The 14142-nt window shown below is 37.3% G+C and overlaps 1 protein-coding gene across 2 annotated transcripts in view; it reads right to left on the bottom strand.

The window, feature by feature from the left end:
• ELAPOR2 (endosome-lysosome associated apoptosis and autophagy regulator family member 2) overlaps nucleotides 1-14142 on the bottom strand; it is a 209993-nt gene that overhangs the window by 71217 nt on the left and 124634 nt on the right. For both annotated transcript variants that reach the window (XM_001369205.5, XM_056799462.1), the window contains exons 5-6: nucleotides 10202-10288; nucleotides 6585-6690 (exon numbers count right to left, since the gene is read on the bottom strand). In XM_001369205.5, the coding sequence (XP_001369242.2) occupies nucleotides 6585-6690; nucleotides 10202-10288 (193 nt within the window). The remainder of the gene's footprint in view (nucleotides 1-6584; nucleotides 6691-10201; nucleotides 10289-14142) is intronic.

Raw genomic sequence — 14142 nt, 5'->3', positions numbered from 1 at the left:
CCCTGCTCACAACCTTCCATAGAACCCTATTGCCTTTAGAATAAAAAACAAACTTCCTCTTGACATTTAAACCCACCCTAATTTGGCTCCAATCTATCCTTCCAGCCTTACTTCAGGATCCCCTTCATACTAGATTCCAGCCAAACTGCACACTACACAGTTCTAAAATTTGGTATTATCCTATCTCCTGCTTCTGTGCTCTCGCATTAACCACCTCTCATACCAAAAACTCCGCATTTCAAAAGAATTACCTTTTCTCACAGTACTGGTCAGATGCCAGCTCCTATTCAAAGTACTCTCCGATGTGCCAGTTGTCAGCATTTTTCCCTCATCAAATAATCTGGTGTTATTCTTGTATGTGTGCATAATAACTAATTCATGTTTGAATTACTGAACTGAATTAATTTGTCTTCTCTCACTAGAATGAAAGCTCCCTGACAGTGTCATCTCATTTTTGAATACCCAGCACCAAGCACAGAACTGTTCGTGTCCTATAGCTGACAGCATTGAAGATGGTTAATTAATAGTAACCTATTGAAAATCATCTAATCCCAAAAACTAATTGATGGAACAACTTTAATGAATTAAGATACAGGGTTCTTTCTTTCCACTGTGTCATATTCCCCATCTGGAGTGGCACAAAGTAAAAGCTTGCTGAATTCAGAACTGGACCAACTGAGTTCAAAACATAGTTCTGTCATTTGTTACCCATATAACCCTGGCCAAGTCACAATTCTTTAGGCCTCGTTTTCTTCATTTCTATTTGGACTAGAGAGCGGTTAGAGTCCCTTCTAGCCCTAAATCTAGGTCTTATTTTTAAAACCAAATTATTTATCTATATGACTATAAGCCACCAGTGTCTGTTTACTCAATCAAGTGAATAAGGTCACCTGGCAAATTTGTAATGGACAGAACACTAGACTTTTAGTCACAGAATTTAGGTTTGAATCATTGCTCTTCTTCTTAGATGCTAGGATCAAAGATTTAGAGCTGCAAGGGACCTTAGCAACCACTGAACCCATCTTCTTCATTTTACATGGAAAGAACTAGGTCCAGGAAGGTCATATTACTTGCTGAGGCTCACAGAGCTAATAAGGGTCTCAGGCAGAATTTGAACCCATATCTTCCTAATTCTAAGTCTAGCACACTAAAAATCATTATATGGAATTATTTATTTGGGTTGGGGAGAGGGAGAAGGAGCAACAGATTTCCCCTCATGGTTATTTTTGGCTTGGTCTTTTACATTAACCTTTATTCCTACTGGAATGAGGTTCATGGAGCATATTATAGGAACACATTATACAACATGGGGAAAGAGACCTAAAATCTGGCAATCACTAATTTAGAAAATCAACTAACCATAAGCATATGATAGTCAGATGATTAGAGTACTCTAAAAATGCTTCACTTTATATTTCCCTTGTCTAAAGTCATACTATACCTCTAGGACCAAATCACAATCTCTCTATCACAGTTTCTTCACCTAAATATAAGTCACTGCCTCTTTCAAGATGTTGATAAAGGCAGAAAAATAATAATGGTTCTGTTGTCATTGTGGAGTCCTGATTCTTTATCACCCCATTTGGAATTCTTTTGGCAAAGATATTGGAGTGGTTTGCCATTTCTTTCTCCAGCTCATTTGACATATGAGGAAACTGAGGCCAACAGAGTCAGCTGACTTGCCAAGGATCATACACAGGCCAGATCTAAACTCACAAAGATGAGTCTTCCTGACTCTGGGACTGGCACTGTATCCACTACCACTATGCACCTAGCTATCCCAACAATCATACAAGGAAAACTAATAAAATCTGCTTGTGAAGAAGCACAGTCTCTCAAATAAAATATCAAAGAGACACAAATTGTCCTGAGGGACAGAAAGACACCTCATCAGATAAATGTACTATAAGGACTTCTTTCAAAGGAGTGAAATAACATTGGTGAAGATAGCTTCCCAGCATTGTGGGCCATCAGCTCATTTGCAAATGACTGTTTTTTAGAATTTTAAAGTTTGTGCCTGACAAAATTATAAGCCAAAGAACTGTTTGGGATTTATGGGGTGATTTTAAAAGGACTTCTGGGTTCTTATATGACACAAAAGTGGAATTCTCAAGTTTTACCTGTAGGTTGAGTCATTGAGTTCCAAGAAGCACTAACTTGAAGGTATAAAAAAGAAGCTATCAGGAAATCATAGAAGAGATAAACAAAAGCAGTGAGAAGGTAAGCTGAGTTGTGGAGAAGTCAGGAGAGTGTTAGGACTGAATTTAGAACTGACAGGAGCCCAGTGAACCAGAAGGCTTTTTAGCTACATTTCAGGAGATCTATTGATTACAAGAGAGGCAATTCTTTCCAGTTTAGCTAGGAAAAGGTTAGGTCACCTGAGAGTTCTTCAATTTTCTGTGCTGGTTAAAGGGAGAAGAGCTGAATCCTATAGCTGCTAGACAATTGAGTTTATGGTTTTCTAATGCCATCTATAGCCCAAAAGAAGAAAAACTTCACAGGGGTGCTTGGTTGCAACCTTCTCCAATTTAAAAAATAAAAAAGGAGGGGGTGGCATAGGTTTTTCATCTGCTTTGCTGTAAAAAGAGCACTGGCTCTGCAGAGAGCCTATTAGATTAAAGCAAAATTCCCTTGCCATTTGAGGATCTGAAAAGCTTGGCAGCTCTCTGGCTTATGGGAACTACTTGTCACTGAAAAACATGGAACATCTTTTTTTTCAGCTTCCTGTTAAGGGTGACTGGGAACTTAACATGCTTCATGAGCTCCAGAGTCAAAGAGTTAGCTTTGTCTAAAAAGAAAGAAGGGAGGAGGACCAGAAGTGTCTGTGCTTGCATAGAAGTAACTTCATGTAGTCCAAATTATTCCTGAAGGGACCAAAGACACGAAAGCCTACATTTCAGAGATGTGAGTTGCCTTGGCATATCTTTCCTTATTCCTGTGTTTTCCTTCTAGAATTATATATATATATATATGTATATGTATATATGTATGTATGTGTGTATATATATATATATACATATATATATATTCCCTGTTTCCCATAGAAACCACATACATTACTAGAAGAATGTAATCAAGGTTTATAGGGCAACAAAATATTGCTGCTGTAAGAGTAAAGTTCATAATTATTTTATCAGAAATAAAATTTGTAATTATTCCTGACCTTTTCTTCTGAAGAAATATTGTGACTATTATTTTGTTACTTTTGTCTAATCATTTAGTAACTATGGTTTAGAGTCAATGATGTCACCATCCGAAAAGAGGGAATACATTGATGCTAACTCAGGAACTATCAACATATGACTCTCTCAATCTCTGTCTCTCTGTCTCATTGTTTCTCTGTCTCTGTCTGTCTCTCTCTCTGTGTCTCTCCCCCCCCCCCCCCCCAGTCTCCTTTTCCTGCTACACTGTTACCATCCAGGATTCTGAAAAAATAAATAGTGAATTACAGTCAAATGCTATGTTATACCGCAAACCCTCCTCCCCAACACCAATCCTACAGGTTGGGGTAACAGAGCCTGCTCAGAGAGACAGCAACAGACACAAAAAGAGAGAGACAGAAAGACAGACAGACACAGAGACAGATGGAGAAACAGAGCGTTAGGCTCCACACTATTCCTAGTATACATATGCAATTACAGGGTTTCTAAAGGGCATTCCAACTTGTAAATCTTGTTGTAACACTGATAAAACTTTTTCTGTCCTAATTTGTGATCCCTGACTTAGCCAGCAGATGTCCTCATTCACCAATGTTAGCATCTCTGTACTGTAACTGTCTGATCTCGAATTCCAGTATGGAATAAACGGTACGTTTAAGAGATTCCCTGTTTTAATAAAAAGCATCTTTTGAGAAGCCTGAGTTGAAGGGTGTCTATGTCAGCATGTTTTGGCTTTTGATTTTCTGCAATAGCCAGAACCACAGAAGACAATAGGGGAGCACTGAACTTTCCACTTAAGGCATAAGTCCAAGGGGAAGGGGAGAGTGTTTTATCTTTACTTCCATAGCCATGTATTAACAGTTTAAATCATTCTTCCTTTTAGTATCCCTTCTCATCTATTGCCTATGAACATTCTAAGATTTCCTTTAAAATAAAAATGCTTTTTCTAGAGCTAGTCACCCAAGTTTTCTCTCCATTATCTCCATAGCCTTTCATTTCTTGCAGTCTGGCTTCCACCCCTTCTCATCTTTCTGAAACGGTTCCCACAAAACTCACCAATAATTTCCTAATTACCTAATCAGATACCCTTTCCTCTTAGACTTATCCTTGAGTCGCCCTTGGTGTTTGTGTAGTATATTTTCCTTTATCCTCACTCCAACTACCTTTTAGTATCATTAGGATCATAAACTTACTGATAATAAGATGTTATTAAGAGTAACAACTAACATTTGCATAGTGTTTTTATGTGCAAAGAGCTTTATATATATTTATATATATATACATACATATGTATGTATATATATATAATTTTTATCTTCACAACCACCCTGGGAAGTCATTATTGTCCTCATTTTACACATGAGGAAACTAAGGCTGTGAGAGAGATTAAGTAACTTGAGGTCTGTCTCTGCCACCTAACTTCCTTGGAATGGACCTTAAGAGTCATCTAGGCCAGATGCATCATTTTACAGAAAAGGAAGTTGAGGTCCAGAGAAGTACACCAACAGAGGTGGTAGAGATAGTATTCGAGCCCAGGTCACCTGACTCCAAATTCTATGCTCTTTATACTATGCTCTTTTTAGGGTGTACCACTTCCCTTGAGTTCTATGACCCTGTGCTCTCCTGGTAATACTTCTGGTTCTCTAATTGTTCCTTCTATCTACTTTGATGGCTCTACTTTCTTCTTCTATCTTCTAGAAGGAAAATTTCCCTGGTCTCTTTCTCTCTCTTCTCTCTACACTTTCTCCCCTGCTAGCCTCATCCTTTAACAATGGCAGTATTCAGACAATTATTCAGAGGACTCTGAAATCTTTATCTCCACTCCCAGGTCCAGGTTCCTTTCTTCCACTGCCTACTAGATAGTGTAGTACCTACACATCCTGCCTCATTCCTCCAACCAAAAACCCTAAAAAAAAAAATACAGATTTCATCATCTTGCCATTTGTCCCATTTTCATTCCCACTGCTATCAATGGAATTCAGACCTTGTTGATTTCTCACTTTAACTACCACAACAGCCTCTCCACACCTCCATTCTATCTCTTTTCTGATCTGTCTTTTCATATATATGTCAGATTAATTTTCCTAATGTAGAAATATAATCACTAGTCTTTTGGTTCAAAGTCTCAATAGGGTCCTTCTAAATTATCCATTGAAATTCTCATGTTGGCATTCAAGACCCTTATCTAGATCCAATGATTATTCCCAGGTTTTTTCCCCAATACCCTCTCTCATATACACAATGATTAAGAAGAAGAAGAAAACTTCACTATCCTCCAAGCACATCTTGAATTTCTCTGCTGCCATAACTTGAAATATTCTGCTTTATGTCTCTCCCAACTAAAGTCCTATTCATCTCTCAAGATCAATACAGGTGCTACCTTCTACATGATGCTGCACCTCATTTCCCTGCCAAAAATTATTTTTTCCTTCACTAGACTGCCAGAGATAGCACTTTGGGCCTCTCTTACAAGCATAAATAGGCTCTGCTCCACTTGAACCATAGCTGGGGAACTGCATTGAGCTCTTAGGACTGAATCTTGCCTCTCAGTTATCATGTAAGAAAGGACATTGAACAACTAGAGGAGGACACATCCAAAGGAAGATGATGAGAATGGTGAGAAACCTCAAAAAAAATGCTATCTGAAGATAAATTTTGAATCAGATTCTTTTATCTTGAAGAAAAGAAGACAAAAAGGAGATAAAGAATGAAGACCTTACTTATTCTGCTTTAGTTCAAAAGGAAACCCTAAGAACAAGGGATAGAAATTAGAGAAGCAAATGTAAGCTAAAAGTAAGGATGTGAGGAGTTCTTAACAATACAAATTAAAGTAGAATGGACAACCACGGGAGCTCATGAGTTCTTATATCACTGGAGATCAAGAATGTTGTATAGATCAGTTCCAGTAGAGGTCGATGCAATACCATCAGTTCCTATCAACCCTAACATTTTATGTATGTGTTATCTCCGCTATTAGATTATATCATCCTTATGGACAGATATATGAACTATTAATCTTTGTATTTGCTGCAAGTGTCTATGGTACTACATAATAGGCTCTGAATAAATGGTTGTTAAATTCTGAGACATTTATTTGTCTTCTTAGTGTGTGACAAATGGCACTTAAATAAAAAATTACATCCTACATGGAAAAAAAACATTTGGCAAATAACAAGCCTGGGTTCTCCTTACCTGGCACACAATGCACTAATTCACTTTGATTCATCTTTTTTTTTAATCATATCAAGCTCTATGTAAGATTTATAGATAGTTAGAGGATAGATACCATATATTAGCTTACCCTGCCAAAAACAGGTTTTTTTTTTAATTTAAAGAACATAATAGAGAAGTGTGTCTTATCTACTAATAAATATAAAAGTTGAATATATTAATTATCATATGGAAGGGTTTCTGTGATAAATATACCTTCAATAGTGATGTTTTTCACTAGTACAGGTTTCACCACTTTGGACCCCATGAGGATTCCTGTGGTCCTCCAGTATAGTATGTTTGTGCCTGATTTTAACATGACCTGTAAAGATAAAAGAAAGTCACTATAATCATGCAAGTCTATGTTGCTTCTAAATACACAAGAAAGTTAACAATTTATTCACTTATGCCACTGTCTTTTTAATGTGTCATTTATTTGTTTTTAACATTTTAAAAAATTTTAAGTTCCAAATTCTCTCTCCCTCTCACCTCTCCCAATCCATTAAGAAGGCAAGAAATGTAATATCAATTAAACATGTAAAATCGTGTAAAGCATATTTCCAAATTAACCATATTACAAAAAGAAAAAGCAAGTTAAAAAAATTATACTTCAGTTTGCATTCAGATTCCATCAGTTCTTTCTCTGGAGGAAGGTAGCATTTTTCATCTCAGGTCCTTCAAAATAGTTTTAGGTATTTGTATTAATTAAAATAACTAAGGTATACATAGTCGTTCATCTTACAATATTGCTGGTACAGTGTATAATGTTCTCCTAGTCATCACCTCACTTTGAATCAGTTCGTATATGTCTTCCCAGGTTTTTTTCTGGAATCATCCTGCTTATCACTTCTTTTAGCAAATTCATATTTCATCTCAATTATATATTACAACTTGTTCAAATACTCCTCAATTAATGCATATCCCCTCAATTTCCAATTCTTTGCTACCACAAAAAGACCTGCTAAAAGTATTTTTGTACAAAGAGGACCTTTTTCTTTGATATCTTTGGGATATAGACATGCTAGTGATATTGCTATGTCAAAAATTTTATAGTTTTTTGGGCATAGTACCAAATTGCTCTCCAAAATGGTTGGATCAACACCATTTTCTACTAGAACATATCAAGCTCATTCATCTAGAATCTACCAATTTAATTCAAAACTAGTGACATAGGATTTATGGAGGCTCCACTGAAGTTGACTTTAATATTATCTATATAGAAAAAGTTCACCAAGCAATTGAACTGAGTGAACAACACAAAGATAAGGTGAACTTTTTTTCAGAGGCTAAAGAAGTGATAGCAAAGTCCTTTATTTAAAATATTTCTTTACACTATGAGCCTCTTTTTAGAGTGTGAAAGTCTCAACCCTATATTTATCTATACAATTAGCAGCAACTCAAAGCTGCCTCTGAGAGCTCTGAAAACAAAAAAAAAGGTAAATAATGAGTTTGTTTGCTTATTTCAAAATCAGTCATCTCATTAAATTGTGGAATGGAAGCAATATAGCAAATGACAAGAGGGTAGTGTGATTGCTCTATCAAAGTGTACTTCTCTAGGTTTGATTTTCCTAGCCAGTGATTCTGTTCTTATCACTTCCAAATCCTGTTAACTTCCTATATTACCTCCATGTTGACATGACAGTTCTAACTAGGACAGACGTACCTGGCCTGAGGACCTGTGCCAGGCAGGGGTGTGCTCACTGACTAAGGTGGTTCAAGAAGGCCTCTTCAATGTGCTCAGATCTCCATTCCCCATCCCTTCATCATCCCTCAACTGAATCTTCCCCAGACCCTGGCAATGCCACTTCTGACTCCGATGGTACCTAACGTTATTTGCTGTGAACTATTTCTACCACTAGAGGCACTCTTCTCAGTTATAAATTAAGCTAATTTTCCTTTTGCATTTTAGATTTGTTCAGAGAAGAGAACATTTTTCATGGATCCCATCAGATATCCTTACTCTGATGTGCAAGCTTGAGCTGGCCAAACAGCCCATTAAAGAAAGCCTCACCAGCCACTCATTTTATCTTGCCCAAGAATGAAAAAAGTACTTATCATGAAAAAAGTACTTTGCCAGGAAAGGCAAAGAAAGCTCCTGGATTACAAGTGGCATTCACACCTTCACAATCTAGAAGGAACATTCATATAAGTGAGTTTAATAAAACATTACCATCACTCAGGGGCTAGAGATAAAGAAATGCCCTTGAGCAGTACATTCCATTAAGTCTCAAAGAATTTGTTGCTGATGCAACCACAAGCAGGCAAATATGTTTGAGGAATGAGGAATGGGGGGGGGGGGAATATATATATATACCCACAACAAACTTTTAAGTTTAATCTGATTAGTAACATTTTCCGCATTTTAAAATTTAAATTAAATTTTAAATTTAAAAATAAAATTTAAAAAAAATTTATAAAATAAAATGATAAACCAAACCCTGATTTGTGATTGACTAGTTTCTGAGATATAAATAAATACACACATTGAACATTTTCAAATCAGCTTAGTTCAAGCTGGCTCCAGCCAAATCCAGGTTGTGTTAGTTATGCTAGCTTTTAGCTCTTCAAAAAGTATTTCATTGGTGAAAGTGATAATAAATCAACATATATCATTCATCAGTAAGTTTAAACTCCTCAACATTTTTGCATATTGATTTTGCATGACCCAATCTTCTGCCCACTCTGCTTGGAAGCAGAAGTTACAAGAATGGAGGTTGGTATGAAAAATAAAAATCTACCTCAAAGGGCAGCTAAATAGCACAATGGACAGAGCACCAGACCTGGAGCCAGGAGGACTTCAGTTCAAATCTGACCTAAGCCTCTTCATAGTTGTGTGACCTTGGCCATGTCACTAAATCCCAATTGCCTAACTGGTGCTGCTCTTCTGCCTTAGAACTAATACACAGAGCCTATCTAGTCTAAACCATGCTGAGAAAATAAAGACTTAAAGAAGATAATTGACTTTTCCAAGGTCACACAAGTACTAAGCTGCATAACTGGGATTTGAACCCAAATACTCTGACTCCTGAGTTGTGCTCTTTTAACTATGTTCTTTCCCCTTTCCCTTCATTAAAACTAAAAGCAATAATAGCTAAATTAATCTACTTATTCAGTGACATCCCAATTAAATTACTAAAAAATTATTTTGCTGACCTAGAAAAAAAAACAATTCATTTGTAAGAACAAAAGATCAAGAATATCAAAAGAATTAATAAAAAATAAAAAAGGAGGTCTAGCAATATTGGATTTTAAATTGTATTATAAAGCAGTCATCAAAACTAGCTGGTCATGGCTAAAACATAGAAATGTAGATCAGTGGAACAGAACAAACATGCAATAAACCATAGTAAAAATTATAGTAATGTTATATTTTAAAAAGCATAGATTCAAGTTTGGGGGATAATAAATAACTATTTGGGGGAAATTGTTTGGACATTATTGATTCTAAGACAGAAGGTCAGGGTTTTTTTTTAAGAATAAATTGTAAATGTTATATCCAGAGAATGAACTGAAAAAAATGGAAACATAAAATATAGATATATACATATCTACCTCCTGGATGATGCCTTCTGTGATATGGGGGAGGAGAGAGAGAGGAACTGAGATACTTGGAAATAAATTCTATGAATTTAAAAAATTCTTTAAATTTAAAAAAATTTAAAGGCAACTTCTTTCTTAACTAGGAATTACTGTATTTTACTTCTAATTTGCTTCCATTTTTGTTTCTTTTCCTGCATTAAATGTCAAATCATTTAAAGTGAAATATGAGTGAAAAGGGGGAAAGAAAAATGAAAATAATGGGAATAAGGGAGGAAAAAGACCCTAAGACTTACAGAATGAGAACCCCATTCTCCATTGTCTGTCAGTTTTACCCACTTCTCTGTGGTGGAGTCCATCTCCTGGCACTGGTCATTTTGTATCTGTGAATTAAACACAAAGGCTCTATTTAAGCATCTGGAAAAATAGTCTCCATTTGCTTTTGTAGCCAGCACAGGACTACCCATAAGAAATTCTATCAATACTTAGTAAACAGAGATCCTTCATTATGAATAATTCCAGGAAGGATACATAGCAAAGTTTCAAGTACTTAAATGGTGACTAAGAAAACAGTTATGCCCTACAGCTATATGTAGGTTGCCTACAGCTAGGAATTGACATTATTGTAAGGAAATTGATATGACAGTAAAAAGCATGAAGAGGCTGTATTAGTAAGCATTTGGAAAGTATTTAGAGCAGAAAAATTACTAAATAAAGCAGTCATGTTAATATGAACCAAAAGTTAACCAGCTCATCAAAATGTTACCCACAACCCATATTCCTACAACAACTTGCTACTTAAACAAGGTGAATAGATAGGTTAGTGACTGAGCCCTATGTCAAAGTCCTAAATTTTTATTCTATGGCAAACATTAATGCTAAATCACTAAAAAATTAATGATGACTATAGTTAACATGATTCTCCCAACATTCCTCTTATTTAGGATCATATAGTTCTTTTTAACATCAATGTGATTGCATTTGCATCAATGCCACAGCCAAAAAACAAAAACATCTTTTTCCTTAATAAAATTCTTTCTTATAACATCATGTTTCCAAGCCTCCAGATGAGAAAAAAGTATCAAGAAATTATGAAGAATGGGGAATTGAGGGAATCTGAGAGGAAAAAACAAAGTGAAAATTTGCTCTTGTTTGACTAGCAAACAGAGTTGAGATTAGAAATCAGAATTCTTATCATTTCCTCCTTACCTTATGTGACCATTTTCCTACCTTCTCTAGCTCTCTCCACCTCTCCTTGGTCCCTAGCCCAACAACATTAAGGGGGAAAAGAGATTACTTCAAAGTGCTACTTATAGTAGAACACGTTGTATAAAAACAACATCATTATAAATACAAACAACTTTGAAAGCCTTGAAATTGCTGATCAGAGAAATGATCAATAATGATTCCAGCGGACTGGAGTCAATGCATGTTAACTATCTCCTGATTAAAAGGTGATGTACTCTAGATACAGAATGAGAGATGTTTTTTGGACATAAACAGTATGGAAATAGATTCTGCTTGACTCAGCATTGGTAACAAAAAGTTTGTATTTTTCTCTTTCTTCTCCTTTTAGATAGGGAAGGGATAAAATATACGTTTATTTACTAGAAAAAATAAAATGGGAGAAAATAACACATGAAGAGTTAATACAAATAATGATCCCCCAAAGTAGACATGTAGTCAGCTTCACACTATTCAAAGTTTAATTTATGTAAAATATGGTCACTGATTTGCAAAATGTAAAATATGGTTCTATTAGTTTTAGGCCAATGGAAATATGCAGTCTAACCCTGAATATTCTACTAATTGGTAGGGGCAGGATTCAAATCCAGGTTCTCCAACTCCAAATCTGTCATTAAAAAACAAACAGAAATCTGAATGTACCCAAGGTAAAAATAAGGCTTAGATTCCTAACTCTTCTTTTAGTCTTCTAGAAGCAGCTCATGCTACAGTGCAAACCCAGTAAATCTAGCTCCTGATTTGTGCCAATAAGGAATCCCCTGAAGTCATTTGTATTTGAGCCAACACTATTAAAATTTGTCATTGTGGGGGCAGCTGGGTAGCTCAGTTGGGTTGAGAGCCAGGTCTAGAGATGGGAGGTCCTAGGTTCAAATGTGGGCTCAGACACTTCCCAGCTGTGTGACCCTGGGCAAGTCACTTGACCCCCATTGCCTAGCCCTTACCACTCTTCTGCCTTGGAACCAATACACAGTATTGACTCCAAGATGGAAGGTAAGGGTTTAAAAAAAAATTGTCATTGTCTAAAATATGGTGATTGGTTTTAGCCCAATAGAAATATGTAGTGTAAATTCAAATAATTCGACCACCTGAGGGAATTATTTGTTGGCATAAGTCAGGACCTAGTAAGTATAGTAGAAAGAATGAGAATCAGAGGACCTGAGCTTTAGGTCGAGCTGGCAAAAAAATTGGCTTGGGGATCTCAGGCTAGTCACTTAACTTCTCTTTCTCTCAGTTTCATCCTCTGTAAATGGAAAGACAACTAATTTCCTCTAACATTATCTTGCTTTAACATCCTATATTTTTCCCAGGTACCTAGTCGAGTAATTTTCATGTGTACTAGATAACAAAGCACACTGCAATTTGTTAGCATCCTGCTGATGAGAATCACTGTCATTTCTTCCCTTATTACTCATCAAGGATCAACAGAATGAGTCAGGGAATTTGCACTTAAGGCAAAAACAGAAGCAGCCTGTAAATCTTGGGCAGATAAAACAAGGAAATAGAGGTACTAGACATCAACATTCCTTCTGACAATTAACAGGGAAAACAAAAGCATTACCACTATAAATGCCAAAGAACAAAACTTTATGTCTCCCTAGCACTACTAACAGTCATAGCAAAGACTCCTGTGTGAAAGGTAAAATTAGAATCTGCATTTAGGGAGGGCTCTGAAGCTGACCCTATCTCATTCCTCTCCAGGCAGCACAGTGGACCTTCTCTACTGTAGCTCAGTTCTTCTTGTAATTCACTCCAGCCCTGGAATAATTCACTCATTGGAAGTACTCTCAGTCTCTTTTGCCTCTCCCTCTAACAATGTCTCCTTCCAAAACCTCCATTAAGGAGGGTGCCCAGACTGACCATGGCTCATTCATAGCCAAGGTGCCTAAAGACTTCCTCTACTACATCCCTGTGTTGGGTACCATACATTTCCCATAACTTTTCAGATTATTCTTAGGTTGTCTTCCTCCATTAGCATGTAAACTCCTTAAGGACAAAGAGCTACTATTTTTCTTTTTACTTTCTTTGTATTTGTATTCCTAAGCCATAGTAGAGTGCCTGGCACATAATAAGTGAACACTTAATGAATCCTTGTTGATTAAAGTAGCATTAAAGAAACTGAAGAGGTTAGATTTAGAAGTTTAAAAGTTGATTCAGAATAGTTCCCCCCCCCAAAAAAAATTGCCTATCCAGCCAGTACAAAGCACAGATATAAGTGATTGTTTTTTAATTTTAGCCTGCTAAGCCTATTAGAGAAAGAAAGGAATAGGGGAAGGGAGGAAAGGAGGAAGGGCGGAAGGGAGGAAGGAAGGAAGGAAGGAAGGAAGGAAGGAAGGAAGGAAGGAAGGAAGGAAGGAAGGAAGGAAGGAAGGAAGGAAGGAAGGAAGGGAGGAAGGAAGGAAGGAAGGGAGGAAGGGAGGAAGGGAGGGAGGAAGGGAGGAAGGGAGGGAGGGAGGGAGGGAGGGAGGGAGGAAGGGAGGGAGGGAGGGAGGGAGGAAGGGAGGGAGGGAGGAAGGGAGGAAGGGAGGGAGGGAGGAAGGGAGGGAGGGAGGAAGGGAGGAAGGGAGGAAGGGAGGAAGGGAGGAAGGAAGGAAGGAAGGGAGGAAGGAAGGAAGGAAGGAAGGAAGGAAGGAAGGAAGGAAGGAAGGAAGGAAGGAAGGAAGGAAGGAAGGAAGGGAGGGAGGGAGGGAGGGAGGGAGGGAGGGAGGGAGGGAGGGAGGGAGGGAGGGAGGGAGGGAGGGAGGAAGGAAGGAAGGAAGGAAGGAAGGAAGGAAGGAAGGAAGGAAGGAAGGAAGGAAGGAAGGAAGGAAGGAAGGAAGGAAGGAAGGAAGGAAGGAAGGAAGGAAGGAAGGAAGGAAGGAAGGAAGGAAGGAAGGAAGGAAGGAAGGAAGCTCTTACTACTAGGATGATTGTCTCTCTTCTTAAGTTCATTTTAATTATGTATTGATAGTCTCCAATTTGTTCAGTCATTATTCAGTCCTGTAACCCGATTTGG

Source organism: Monodelphis domestica, chromosome 5, assembly GCF_027887165.1.
Source record: "Monodelphis domestica isolate mMonDom1 chromosome 5, mMonDom1.pri, whole genome shotgun sequence".
Taxonomy (NCBI): Eukaryota; Metazoa; Chordata; class Mammalia; order Didelphimorphia; family Didelphidae; genus Monodelphis; species Monodelphis domestica.
Note: the sequence above shows the minus strand (reverse complement) of the source record. Positions and strands in the feature narration are given on the sequence as shown.